The sequence below is a fragment of the Plasmodium vivax genome, chromosome 13 (assembly GCF_000002415.2).
Source record: "Plasmodium vivax chromosome 13, whole genome shotgun sequence".
Taxonomy (NCBI): domain Eukaryota; phylum Apicomplexa; class Aconoidasida; order Haemosporida; family Plasmodiidae; genus Plasmodium; species Plasmodium vivax.
Window position 1 is genome coordinate 1,425,687 of NC_009918.1, and position 13,848 is coordinate 1,439,534.

At 41.9% G+C, this 13,848-nt stretch overlaps 3 protein-coding genes across 3 annotated transcripts; all 3 read right to left on the minus strand.

The window, feature by feature from the left end:
- Positions 1-2,858: 2,858 nt before the first annotated feature.
- PVX_085685 (RNA-binding protein Nova-1, putative) lies at positions 2,859-3,866 on the minus strand (the record flags this gene model as incomplete). The annotated part of the gene is made up of 1 exon (XM_001616750.1): positions 2,859-3,866. One exon carries the CDS (start codon positions 3,864-3,866, stop codon positions 2,859-2,861), a length of 1,008 nt encoding a protein of 335 aa, XP_001616800.1.
- Positions 3,867-8,714: 4,848 nt separating this feature from the next.
- Positions 8,715-10,092, minus strand: PVX_085690 (RNA polymerase small subunit, putative). The gene is made up of 3 exons (XM_001616751.1): positions 9,805-10,092; positions 9,230-9,337; positions 8,715-9,054 (listed from the first exon to the last, which is right to left on the minus strand). Exons 1-3 carry the CDS (start codon positions 9,884-9,886, stop codon positions 8,951-8,953), a joined length of 294 nt encoding a protein of 97 aa, XP_001616801.1. The 5' UTR covers positions 9,887-10,092; the 3' UTR covers positions 8,715-8,950.
- A 1,112-nt stretch (positions 10,093-11,204) lies between these two features.
- PVX_085695 (hypothetical protein, conserved) lies at positions 11,205-12,650 on the minus strand (the record flags this gene model as incomplete). The annotated part of the gene is made up of 1 exon (XM_001616752.1): positions 11,205-12,650. One exon carries the CDS (start codon positions 12,648-12,650, stop codon positions 11,205-11,207), a length of 1,446 nt encoding a protein of 481 aa, XP_001616802.1.
- Positions 12,651-13,848: the final 1,198 nt, after the last annotated feature.

Genomic DNA, 13,848 nt, shown 5'->3' on the forward strand with positions numbered 1-13,848 from the left:
CGAATAACGCGCAGTGCGCAGTGCGTGACATGTGAGTAAAATGGCCAAGCTTCGCCGCCAAAAGGTGATAATAATAATAATAACATTTTAATTACATAAAATGGAGCTAACTTTTTTTTTTTTAAACACATTTGCAATGTAATTTTGCTCGTTATGCAAAAAAAAAAATGCTTTAAGCCGGAGAAGGGGCTAAGAAATATCACGAATTGATGATGTACGCCAGAAAAAAAGGGGAAAAGGGGAAAAGGTGAAAGGGCATTCTTTTGCTGTCACGTATAGGGGAAAAAAAGCGTAAGGCGCTCACGTGCCTTCGGCACACACCGCAGGGGGGTGGGGAAACGAGCAGCGCGTGGTACGCTTGTGCGCACATGTATGTTTACCCCCTCAGGGGCGCTAATACACGCATGCACGTTTGTGTACGACTGTGTACTTGGTGTATGCCTGCCGGCACGCATACGAACGAACGAGTCGCGGGCACATGGGCAACCCCGCGCAGGAACTTCACAGTCACAGCATGCGAACGTGTGAACGCGCCAGCGTACGTGAAAAGGGGCAAAAGGACCAACACACATAATAACACCAGATCGGAAAAAAAAAAAGAGAAAAAATGATGAACTTAAAAAAAAAAAATAAGAAAAAGGAAAAAAAAAAAAAAAAAAAAGCGAATAATAAAACACTTGTTTTGATTATACAATCGCTCACCCAGTGAATTTCAAAGGTATTATGAAAAAAAAAAAAAGGTTTCCGCGTGTAAGGGTTCGAAATAGGAACGATAAAAAAAGTGAAAGATATATCCCCCGTTAGAACTGAATTTATAAAATTAAAACAAAAAATTGAACATTTTCAAGATGAATACAAAAAAAAGCAAAAAAATAAGGTGAAAAAAAAAAAAATACACAACAGAGAGGTTAAAAAAAGGGGGTGTAAGTTGGTGCTGGGCTAGGATATGAAAAGTGTGAACACGCGGGGTGTGAAAAGAGCAAAATGGAAAGAAGCACAATGAGAAAAAAAAAAAACGACAAAAAAATGGCAAAAAATGATAAAAAAAATGACAAAAAAATGGCAAAAAAATGACAAAAATGGCGAAAAATACGAGCAATAAATATGTCGCTGCGCATGCATTCTCTGATTAGGTGTTCGCCCCGTTAGAGGAATTGAATATGCCCCTCTTTGGTCGCGCACCAGATGGGGAGGTGTAAAATGTTACGCCGCATATCGCGTGCTTCATGTTGCCTGCCCCATGCAGCTGCTAACACTTCGGGGGTGCTTCCCCTGGGGACCCACGTCCCTTCGCAACGTCACCAAATGGTTATGTCTGTTTTTTCGCCAACACAGTGTTTTCTCGCTCCTCCCTGTCGCGAAGCTCCGCCCAGGCGAAGTTGAAAGGTGGTCCGCATCATCCCCCCGGAGAGTCTCCCGCAGTGTGATGCTTTACACAGGAGCTCCTTACCAATCACGATTTGGCTTTACTTTTATCCTTTTCGTTTTACGTTTTCTTCGATAATTTCCCCCCCTTCAATGGGGTGCATGCCTCCTACTGTGCAATTGTGCGTGCTGTGCCCCATATGTCGGCTCGCTTCCCTAACAGCCGTGATAACCCCCCCACGGCGCACCCGTTTAGGATCGTTATGGAAAGAAAACCGTAGCACGCTTGGCTGCCTAACGCAGTAATGAGTTGCCGCATGTGGAGCTTAACCGCAGGGATATTTTTACACCCAGTGCGGATATTACTTCCCTTTCTTCGTTTGCACACCGGATGGGATATGCTCCCCCGCACGGTCATTTAAAAAATGTATATATATTTTTTTTTTCATTTTTTGGGGGGAACTTTCCCTCGTTGCTTATTTTAAAGTGGTGCCCCAATTGATGGTTTTGCCGAGGTATTTCTCTACCCACATGGGGTGTATTTGGAGGGGTATTGTCCCGTCCAGGTGGCATACCAACACACACATAAGCAGCTTTGAATGAGCACCCGTCGATTTTTACATTGCGGAGAAGAGGCATAACCATTCTTATGTGGCTGCTCATGGTGCGCCATTCCGATTAGCAGCTTACCCCAACACACACACACACACGAGTGAACCTCCAAATGGGTGCACAATGGGGGGTCACTCTGCACAACGGGGCGTAAAAAAAGCGTAGCTGCGAAACTGCATTAGACGTGGGTTTTCATATGAAACAATGCCTTTTATAATATGGGTGTTCATTTTTAATAATGTAAAAACACATATTCTGTTGATAATTATGAAAAGGGGGGAGAGAGTGATATAGTAAGAGGGTTAGAGGGGAGAGGCGTGGATACAGATAAGTATACAGAGACGTGTGCGCACAGGTAAGTAGGAACACACAGACGCGTTCGTACGTACGTGGAGACAGACCTACAGGCGCGCACACGCCATGACCGTAATTATACATTGCAAAGTGGACTGGCGCTTGGTGAAAAGGCATATATATGTGGGAACTGTCACCTGTACCAAATAAGACTAAAAATGGTGTACACGCATCCACGTATGAAGGTAGGTGAGGGGGTATTCTACAGGCCCGGGGGTTGACGCGCGCTGGTGCGTGGTAGTGGCGGGCGTGCATGGGGGCAGGTGCGAATGGTACACTGGACGGTGCGATAGGTATACGCTACATGCGAATTGACGCAAAAAAAAAAAAAAAAAGAGAAGCGTAAAAGGAAGGGGAAAGCGAAAGAGAAAGGGTAAAGAAAGGGTAAAAGAAAGGGTAAGGGAAAGAGTAAAAGAGAGAGACGGGAAACTTCCACCCGATGACCAGCAATGTGATTAGACGCCCATCTGAACACAGTTTTGGCTCTACTGTTCTTCGCTCCGCCTGCTTTCAGCCCGCTCCCCCCCTCACGCGTCGCACTTCACCTGCATAGTCCGCAGCTGCATGTAGACGGACTCCAGTCTCTGCAACAACAACACATGCGCCGCATGCACCGCCGCAACAGTTCCCATAATTCTCACTTTCCGGTCAGCAGTCCCAGGTACTAACTCGCCCTTTCTGCTTATCCTAATCTGTGCACCTGTACTGTTCATAATGTTTGTGAGTCTAGCTCCATTCTTCCCGATAACTGATCCGATAAACTCATCGGGAATTTGAATTGAAATTTCGCAAGGTAGGTTAAACAAATCGCGACTATGCCTCATTAGAGAATTCATCATATTCACATCCATGTACTGTTCATGCTGGAAGACGCCATACTGCTGAGGTACCACATACCCATTTAATGGCACTTGATTTACAAAATTTTGAGAGAGGGAAGACCTACCATTCATGTTAGCATCTTTACTATATATAACGTTTAAGAGGTCCTTTAAATTAGGGTCATTTTGAATTGAGTTGGTAACTTTTATAGCTGTATCGCTGATGGATTCGAATGGTCCTATGATGGATATGATGCGTTCGTTAAGTCCATCCTCCCGACTGGAAATCTGAATTTTAGCTCCCGTGGTGTCTTGAAGCTGTTTAATTTGCTGGCCACCTTTTCCTATAATTGCGCTTACTGCTGATTTGGGTACTACAATTCTGCAGGTGTACTTTGGAGATGTATTCATATTTTGCTTGTCTTGGAAATTCTGCGTTGTTATTTGGCGTATTTTATCGAGGATTATCAGTAGGGCGTTATTTATTTGCTCCTGCTTTCCACACAAGACAAGCACTCTCTCCTGTGTATTTGGGAAATATGAGTTCGTGGGGGACAGCTTCAGGCTGCATCCTGTTTTGTTTTCTATGCTGGTTATTATGGACCCGTTTTTGCCTATGACTGATCCTGCAACGAGGTTGTTCACGAGCATTTTCACGAAGCACAGCTGGCTCGTCGCCTTGTTCTTCTTCTCGCCCTGATTGTTTTCTTCCATTCTGGGTGGGCGGCGGTTAGCGGGGGTTGGAGGTGGTTAGCGGGGTTAGCGGTGGTTAGCGGTGGTTAGCTGCGTTTGCTGGGTGAGAGGATAGATAGTTAGAGGCTTCTACTTGGTGAGCCGTTACTGGTTGGTTCTGCTTTCCTTGGTATGTCACCCTTCGGTAGCGTCCAATAATGCTGAATGGGTTCCTGGGTTGTGAAAGCGTCCTGTCGCTGCGCAGCTTCGCAAATGTGCCGAAGCACTGTACCGATTTCGCCAACGGTGCGAACACCCCAAGAGGTGACAAATTCTCCCTTGTAGGTAACGATGAATTCAAAAATGCAAATTAAATAAATAGGAGAGAAGGGGAAGTCTTTTTTTTTTTTTTTTTTAACTGGCGCGCTGGGACGTGGCAGTCACGTAGGAGTTACGCAGAAGTTACATAGAAGCTACGTAGATGTTACGTAGAAGTCACGTGGGAGTAACTTGGGAGTCACTTGGGGTGGAGTTCTCAAAGGAGACGCAACGAAATTTATTCTGCGCGAATGGGTGGGTAAATGCACGCTAGGTTATGAAGTAAAGGCTGGCGCAGGTGCCGCGCAAATGCTGTGCAAAAGCCGCGCAGACGCCAGCGTGGATTTCGGCGCAACCGCAAGTCGTCTCAGGGCGTGGACGTAGCTGACGCTGTGGGACGTGCGCGCAACTGCAGCTGCAATTTCAGAGAGGCGATAAAACAAAGGCTTATCTTTTTTTTTTTTTCCTATGAATTTAAAAGGGCTAAAAAAAAAAAAAATAAAACGCGCAGTGGGGGGGGGAAACAGAAACACAGACGAACAGAAAAAATGAATACATAAAAAATGAAACATAAAAAATGAAACATAAAAAATAAAACATAAAAAATAAAACATAAAAAATAAAACATAAAAAATGAATACATAAAAAATGAATACATAAAAAATGAATACATAAAAAATGAATACATAAAAAATAAAACATAAAAAATAAAACATAAAAAATGAATACATAAAAAATATAACATAAAAATTGAAGACCTTAAAAATGAAACATAAAAAATGAAGGACGTAAAAACAGCAGCGTCGCAAAAGAGAAGCTCGAAACAGAGCAGCGCCTCAAAGAGCAGCGCGCAACAGAGCAGAGCTGCAAAGCAGCAGACGAGAGAAACAGAAAAATAAACTGCAGCCGCAGCTCCCTCAGTTGCCCTTCATGCAGCAAAAGATGTGCTCACGTATGCATATGCAATTAAATATTATGTATACGTGGTTGTTTTTTTTTTCTTTTTTTTTCCCAAGCGTCCGATTGTCACGAACGATGTGTGCTGACGATGAAGGAAACTAAAAATGAGGAGGGAAATAAAAAAAAAAAAAAAAATAATAAATAAAATGAGCGATATGAACGTATTCAGCGATAAGTATAACTTTTTTGCTGTGCAAATTTTCGAATATTAATGGGAGGAGAGTGCTGTTTGCAACTGGTTGATGGACGAGTTGGGAGATGCGAAGTGGGCACTGGGCGAGACCATGCAGTGTTGTGTATGCGTGAGGAGAATGGGTTGGACGTAAAATCCTACCGGCAAATGGGGGAGGCTTGGGTAAAAAAATAAAGTAGCAAAATAATAAGCAGTAAATAAGAAGCAGTAAATAATAGGCAGTAAATAATTAGTAAATAATAAGTAGTAAGTAGTACGTAGTAAATAATAACTGATAAGTGATTACTAAATAAATGTGAAAAAATATGGTGACTTAAAAAAAAAGGCGAAGATGTGGGGATTTGAATGTAGGGGGATGGCAGGGAGAAAAATGAATGCATGTGTGGGTTCATACGTAAATGTGTGCAGACCACATGGGAGTGTAACGAGTCGGGCACTTACACGTAGGCGTGTAAATGTGCATGTGCATTCACATAAACGTGTTTTCACACGCACAGGTACTTAAAACACTTTTTCACATACACATGTGTATGCCGCGCTGAAGAGTTCAATGTGTGCTCAGCTTTGGTTCCTGGAGAGGCGCATGATAACTGGCGCTCGGCGCAGGCGAGTGGATAGGCATTACGTGCACGTGTGGGACTCATGAACGAGGCATACACCCACGTACACGTAAATATACACCTATGCTGGCATGTATTATGTAGGCAAGTACACGCCCGGGTTTGCATATGTACACACGTTATGTGTATAACGTTTTGCTATGCTCTATAATATGTAGGTCAAGCATTCATAGCGATCGCATTGGGCAATCCTCATTCGAGCAACTTTCATCATAAACACACGTGTCCCCCTCCGCTGGAAAGCAGCCGCAGGTGTATATATATATATATATATATATACACGCTCTTAAGGTGAAGAGTATGAGTCGCCTTTATTATTCTCAGTTAATCAAAAAAATAAATACACAAACTTAAAAATTTCCATAGGAATACATCTTACAGATGTATGTAATGCATAATGTAGGATAAAAATATATAAGTAATTCAAACTTATCTCAGCAATTGTTTAAAAAAAAAAAAAAAGTTCGTTCACGCAAGCGCAGGTACTATATGTTTGCGTAAGAAGCCGTGTGATGTAGGTTTTGAATTCCTTTTTAACTGTTTTTTTTTTTTTTTTTTTTTTCACATTCCTTTTTCGGCATGATTTTTCTTTACGTTACGTTGCGTTTTGTTTCGTTTCATTATGTTTCACTATTCAGTACGTTTCGTATTTTTTTTTTTTTCTTTTTCTTTGTTGCTCTTTGCGTGTTTCATCTTGTCGTTTTTATGTGCATTCGCGAGGGGGAAGGTGCGGGCACAGTGGCGCGAAAAGTGATGCGAAGTGGGACGCAAAAGTGATGCGAAGTGGGACGCAAAAGTGACGCGAAGTGGGACGCAAAAGTGATGCGAAGTGGGACGCAAAAGTGATGCAAAATGGGACGCAAAAGTGATGCAAAATGGGACGCAAAAGTGAAGCGAAGTGGTACGCAAAAGTGAAGCGAAGTGGTACGCAAAAAAATTACCACAAAGGTGAACACAAATTATGCGCACAGGGTCCCCAAAAAAATGCGCTCAAAATGGGACGAAAGGGGGAGGTATGCACAAAAATAATTGCACAGCAATAATCGAAAAAACGATCCCCCAAGTGATCCCCCCAAAAAAGGGGCGCAAAATGTTTCACCCGTTTTGACGATACTTTTATGAACACCTAACAATTTGCGGCCCCGTGCAAAGCGCATACATATGTTTGATGCATTTTCAGTTAACACACCTTTTTTGCCATATTATACACCTCTCCCCTTTTGCATGAATTCTATACTAGTGGAAAACCTTTCTCATCAAAAGAACCCCTTCACGCAGAGCACTCCTTTGTGCTGTGTTTTTTTTTTTTTTTTTTTTTTCATTTTGTATGGCACATTTTAATTGCCCACTTTTCTTTTACATTTGTCTATGATGCGAAAGGGTGAGGTGAAGCGATGCGAGGAGGCATATCGGGTTTTGAAAGCGTATCGTCAACTGATGAAGTTTTTTTCAAATTTGCATGGGCTCCTCGCGTACGCATATGTACGTATATAATATATGCATGGGAATTTTTTTTTTTTTTTTTCTGCCATTACGCTTCTTAAGTGGGGGGCCCCAAAGGAGAACACGTAAAAGTTCGTGTAATTTTGATTTAGAAGTTAAGCCTTCTGCGATGCTGCTGTGCGTGCGCAGATGTATGGCATACGTATGTATATATTTTTTCTCTCCTCTTTTCGTTTTTTCCTCTTTTCACCTTTTTCCCATTTTTTATTATTTTTATTTTTTCATTTTTTTATTTTTTCGTTTTCTCCTTCGTGCGCACTGGTTCACTGCGCGTACGTACACATGTACTCGCCGCATGTGGATGCACACATTTGTGACAATTTTGTGACCATTCGTGGCAACTCGCGACTGCTTCATACACACGTGCGCTCATTCGCAATTTACTTGTGCCTGTGCGCACACCTCTAACTGCGTATGCGGGCGGGGTACACCGCGCGCCCCTTGGCCCCAAACCTGACATGTGTCGAAGGGGAGAAAGCAGTTGAATAAACGCACATACTGCATAAATGACCCACGCGGACATCATATGTGCTTTCCCGCTGAACGCGTAGTGGCACCAATTTTGGCATCTGCTTGATCGGTCACCTGATTGGTTTTCACATTGCTAAGTAGTTTTCCTGGTCCATTTGGTTATCTTTCCATTTGCACATGTATGTTCCCCTCCTTTAATTCTCTCCTTAAAATTATGCGTCGACCTCCCGGGTGTAAAAAGTTTAATTCGCCTGAACAGTTTTGAAGTTTTCTATTTTTTCCCAATTGGTTCATTTGTGATGGCATTATTTGGGCCATCTGCCTTTTTGGGTGGAAAGGAAAGGAGTCACCCCCATTTTCGGCGACTTCTTTCAAAGGGGCAAGTAACACATGTGTTCCCATGGATCGATGTCTTTTTCGTTTTTTACACCACACGTAAACAATCGCATGTATCGCGGGATGAGAGGGAAAAATGCTTCTCTTTTTAATCCGCTCTCCCTTCCAAGTGGTCATATTTTCCCAATCAACACAATTGTTATCCGTTCTTTGAAATAACAAGTGGGAATGGAGCAATGATCGGTTAGTTCTCCCCCCCATTGGGGGGGCATCTCCTCACGGACAGACGCTCCATCATTTTGTTCGACCTCGCGTTGGTGTCCTTAAAGTTGTTACAGGAAAAGATTTCCTTTTTTTATAGCCCCCATTTCGAATAAATTTTTACAAAAAAAAAAAAAAATAAAATTTCAATAAAATTGCAAAGAACAATTTTTGTTCTCCACAAATTGATGATAACAGCGAAATGAAAATTTCGCTTTTACAAATTTGGAAATTTTACTTTTACAAACTTGGAAATTTTACTTTTGCAAATTTGCAAATTTTATTTTTGCAAATTATGAGTTTTTTTCTTCTTTTTTTTTAAAGCATTTTGCACACATATTAACAAAAAAAAAAGAAAAAAAAACGGGATGAAAACATAACAGGGGTGGAGGGGGGCCCATTAATGGGCTAAATACGTAAACATATAAAATAAGGGAAGGCACAACAAAACATTTTTAAATAAATTAATAAACTCGTTTCACCACGGAATCAAACTTGTTCAACATGATGTCGCAAATGTTGGACAGGTCGTCTAGGGAATCCTTCAGAATGTTTATGGCTGGTTCGCCTGCATGGGGAAGTTCAAAGGGAGAGGGGGTAAAAAAAAAAATACAAAAAATGGAGGAGCATATCAAGGGGGATGCGCCAAATAAGGTGCATATTTAAATACATGCATAACACAGGTGCACCCGTTTGGCGAAGCGGCGGAAAACTCCACACGCAGACACTCCTCCCATTTTTACCCGTTGTCTGGATCCTCAGGTTAATTTCCGCTTGCGTAGGATGCGGCACGGTGTACCCCGCGAATTCCACTCCCTCCTTTTGCAGCAAAATGCAACGTAAGCAGTTGCCTGTGTTGGGAAAAAAAAAAAAAAATGATCGAAATGTGCTTTAAACGGTATACTTTAAAGTAGCAACGGGAGGAAACGAAGAGGAAAAAAAAAAAAGAAAAAAATCCACTTGGCATGCATGTGCTTATACGGGTGGGTCCCACGCGCCAGTCAGGTGAATGTTTGATATGCCACTGGGGGAACCCTATTAGTTAAAATATCTCCCACGCATGGCCCCACCATTGCCATCACCACTACCCCCATTTCTGCTAAACCTTTTGTGCCTCACCCAAACATGCGCCGCATCCAACAAGTATAAGCCACTAAACACAAGCAGTCATTTATGTAGAGGGAGGCGCCCGCTTTGGAAGCGCATCATTTAGACGCTTCGTTAGAAAGAACTGGAAAAAAGTCTGTCGTCCACAATGATGCGCAACCCGTCGGGGGTCTTTTTCAATTTTTTTTTTTTTTTTTTTTTGATGATTTACCTAAAGTATGGTCTTCATTCTCGAAGCAAAATGTCGCGTGCGTCAAAGTTCTCATATGCTCGTAATAATTTTTTTCTTCCATTTTGTATTTGAGGGGAGTCAGGGGTTCCTCCAAAGTTAGGAAGGACTATTCATCGAAACGCATTTAACGAATTCGATTTGGGAAAAATTCGTACCAAACTTGTTATGAAAAATGAAAAAGAAAAAAAAAAGGGGGCTGTTTATGCCGCTGTTTTTTTCTGCCAACGAGGGGTAGCTACGTAAACGTAGTTAATTGCGTCGCGCCATGGAAAAAAAAAAAAAAAAAAAAAAAAAAAACATATAATATACATATACATATATATACTTATGTGATGCAAATTAGCATGCAAAATGGCGGGCCAGAGATTTATGCGGGTCGAGGGAAAACATGGTCGAAGGAGGCATCACATGTAACGGAGAAAAAAGCGCGGCAGGCTTATGGCGCGGAAAAAAGCACGAAAAAAAATACGCAAAATGTACGCGAAAAAGTACGAAAAAAAGTGCGCAAAATGTACGCGAAAAAGTATTTTTTTTCTCTTCCTCAAATAGCCAATTTGTGGAAAAAAAACAAAACAAAAAAAAAATTACCACAATGCAGGGTTGCCTTTTTTTTTACCCTTCCACAATTTAAAGAAGTTGAAAAGTTATTTTCCAGCGTAGGTAGGCAAATACGCTTACATCAGGTGGATAATCCCACTGGCGCACCGAACGTATCGTTGTAAACCCTCGTATTGATGCGTGGACAGACACCTCCCCCAACCCTACTTCTTCTTTCGACAAAAGTTGCACCCTATTTGTACACGTTAGCCAAGCGGATTTGCTGTAAGTTCTCCCCTTTTAGCTGCACGAACATGTTCTGGAATTTTTTTTTAAAATTGCTGTATGACCCTGCGAGGGAGTCACGCATGAATTCGTCTAACGACTGCAGGTGGGAAAGGTAGGGGGGAACAAATGAGGGGTAGCGTAAAAAAGAAAAAAAAAAGAGGGGAAATCTGGAAAATGGCAAAGACGGGGGACAAAAATATGCACGTAGCTGCTTTCGCCCCCTTGCTCCACATCGCTCCATGCCTAACCCGCAGCCCCTTTTGATACTTGCAAAAAAAAACAGTCGCGTAGATCACATCTTTGTCGTCGCTCGAGTTGGCTCGTATTACGGATTTTATCCTTTCCCCATGGAGGCTAAATGAGGGGGGAAGAAATGAAAAAAAAATGAGCGACCACCGCGAATGAAGCGTTGCCAAGAAAGAACGTGAACAGTGTAATAGCAAGCGGATAGGTTAAATTGCCCAGGGGTGGAGCCCTCCCCCAATTTACCCAATTCCGCTTTGCCCCCAAGTTCACCCTATTCCGCATTTCCCTCTTTCCCGCTTTCCCCCCCCTCACCTGGTCGTCACGAAATACAAGTGAATGTCAGAGGTGTCCATGTACGTGGGAACAAAATCCGCGGGCTTGTCGAACAAAATGTCCTTTTTAGTTAAGTAGAAGGAGTCCCACAAATAATCGACGGAGTAACTTTCCCCGTTGAGCGTAATAGCGAAGCGCAGACCCTTCCGCATGATGAAAATGTGAGCAGGGTAAAAGATAAATAACCCAAGTAGCTTTTTAATCCTTGGTTCCATGATGGAAAAAAAAATATTATAAATGTCGGATGATGCGAGGTACACTTCTATCGATTCGCTGACGTTAGACAAATGCCTTAGCACCTGTTTTGCGGTGTTGTCATTTATTGTAACTGGCCCTTTTACACTAATGGAAGTAACGAAGGTTTTTTTCCCATTAATGTAGACATTTTTGGAAACCTTAGCTTTGACGAAATAGCCTATCATGTAAGATTTGATCAAAAAATGGCTACCACAGTGGATTGCGTGCTCTCTAAAGTGGGTGTGGGATCCCACTTTTTTCGAGAGAAACCATTCAATAAGGGTAAAATCGTCGTAAGATAGATTTTCCTTTTTTTTAACATCTCTTTGCTGCATCGAATTTAATTCTTTCACTTTTATAACATCTCCGTCTTGCATATCTCCCAGGATGATTATCGGATTATGTGCTTCTCCCAAATGTAATGTTTCCTTTTCCAATTCTTTCAATTTCTTCTCCCCCAAGATGAGGTCTTCTTCAAAAAGGTCCCCATTTCTGTACAGGTTATTATTAATATCGTCCAGCAGCGACTGAATGTTCCTTTTGTTTTCTTTGCTCAGTATGTTATTATCGTAGACATATTTTTCCTCAATTTCTTCCGTGTTGATTTTGTTATATTTTAATGTCCCATATTCTACTACGTCCAATCCGTATAACATTTTTATGTTATGGATGAAGGCTGCCTTTTCGCCATTATTTGTCAGCACAAAGCTGCATAAACTGAATTTATTATCTTCTGTATAGTCGTCATTTACTTTTAAAAAAATGTCTATCGTGTTAATGGAGCTTTCAATAGCTTGGATGTCCTTAATTAATATTTCCTTAACAATGGTGTTTCTGCGTTCCCCCACAATTACTATCTTACACTGAGGTTCATTTTTTAGTTCCAATATGAGGGGGAAAAAAGTATTGTTAATTTTGTAATTTACTGGAAAGGTACAATTTCGTAGTAAACATTTGCTTGGTTTGTATCTCTTTGCTCTATTTTTCGTCTTCAAAAATTCCAGATCACTTTTGTTATTTTCGCGACATTTGGGGGGTTTTCCACTGGGCGTACCCCCCGATTTGTGTTTCTTCCTCACATTGTCACTGCTCGAGTGTTTGGCCTTTTCACTGCCACCCTTTTGTTCACTACCCTCGCGAGAGGCGCACGAAGAGGTGCTTTCGGAGTAGACTGCGTTTCCCATTGAGACAGACTAGTCGAGGAGTGTGTCTTCAGGCATTATGTAGAAGGGGGTGGCCATGAAAAAAACGCATTTTCCTTAACAAAAAAATGGCGCAACGAAAGGTACGCGTGGGTAAACGTATTCGCCAAATGTTTGCGTAGCGCAGTTGGACCCACGCGCCACATCCAGAGGATGGACAAACGGGGAGTGACGTTGCGCTGGGGGGGAATTACACCAAATGGTGTGTAGTGGTTTCAAATGTGCGCAGATTTTTTTTTTTTTTTTTTTTTGCTTCTCTTTACTGCGCTATGGCCCCATTTTGCCGAGCAGGACGCGCAAATTGAATGCGGACAGACCCGGACAAATTATAACAACTGTGTCATGTCTGTGAAAAAAATTAAAAGACCCATTTTGAGATAATCCAACAGAGGTTTATTCCAACTTTGAAACGCTTTTTAACGGTTTACATGCGAAATGGGAAAAAAAAATTTCCGTTTTACAACAGCTAAAAGGTGTATTAACAGGTCAGACAATTTTGGCGCATGTGAAATTTAATTGCGTAAAAATGGCTGGAAAAAAAAAAAAAAAAAAAAAAAAATGGCACGGCTGACTCAGTGGCTGTTTGGCAAAATAGTGAAAAGTGTAAAATTGATTCCCGTCCTTCCAAGCAGTTTCAAAAATGGCTACGCAAATTCGCAATCTTTTGAGAATATGCACGGGTGAAAATGGTGTACATGTGTACTTTCGTATGTATACGCTCACATATACATACTTCCCCCAATGGGAGCTGCAGAATCCCATTTTTGGAACATCTTGCGCGTCTACAGGACTTTCCAAAGTGCTGTGCGCGGAAATGCATTCGATAGAGCCACGCGTAGGACCAACTATTTTTTTTTGACGCTTTTTTGGAACCACGCAAGGGGGGGGGTACAAAACAGGGAGAAGCAAAAACAAAACGTCGTCACGTACGGGTGTGCCGCTCTTCACGCCTTTTCAACAGAAGTGATTCATTTAAAAAAAAAGAAAAACTTGCATGGCCATTCTTCAAATGGGGTAAGTAGCCACACATGGGGCTAAATTTCGAAAGACCACCTCGATAGTACACAACGCCGCGAAACCGTTAGAGACTATTTCACCCTTTCGCAACTGTGCGTCCCGACATTAAAAAAATAAGCAAAGGGAATAAGCGGGAAGCAAAGAAAAGATAAACCGCGCAGGG

Excerpts from the sequence above, each read along its gene's own strand:
- PVX_085690 (XM_001616751.1), bottom strand. The coding sequence starts at position 9,886 with ATGGAAGAAAAAAATTATTACGAGCATATGAGAACTTTGACGCACGCG. Across the intron at positions 9,338-9,804 it reads GAATGAAGACCATACTTTAG|GCAACTGCTTACGTTGCATT; the intron begins GTAAATCATCAA and ends TTCCCAACACAG. Across the intron at positions 9,055-9,229 it reads CCTGAGGATCCAGACAACGG|GCGAACCAGCCATAAACATT; the intron begins GTAAAAATGGGA and ends TTCCCCATGCAG.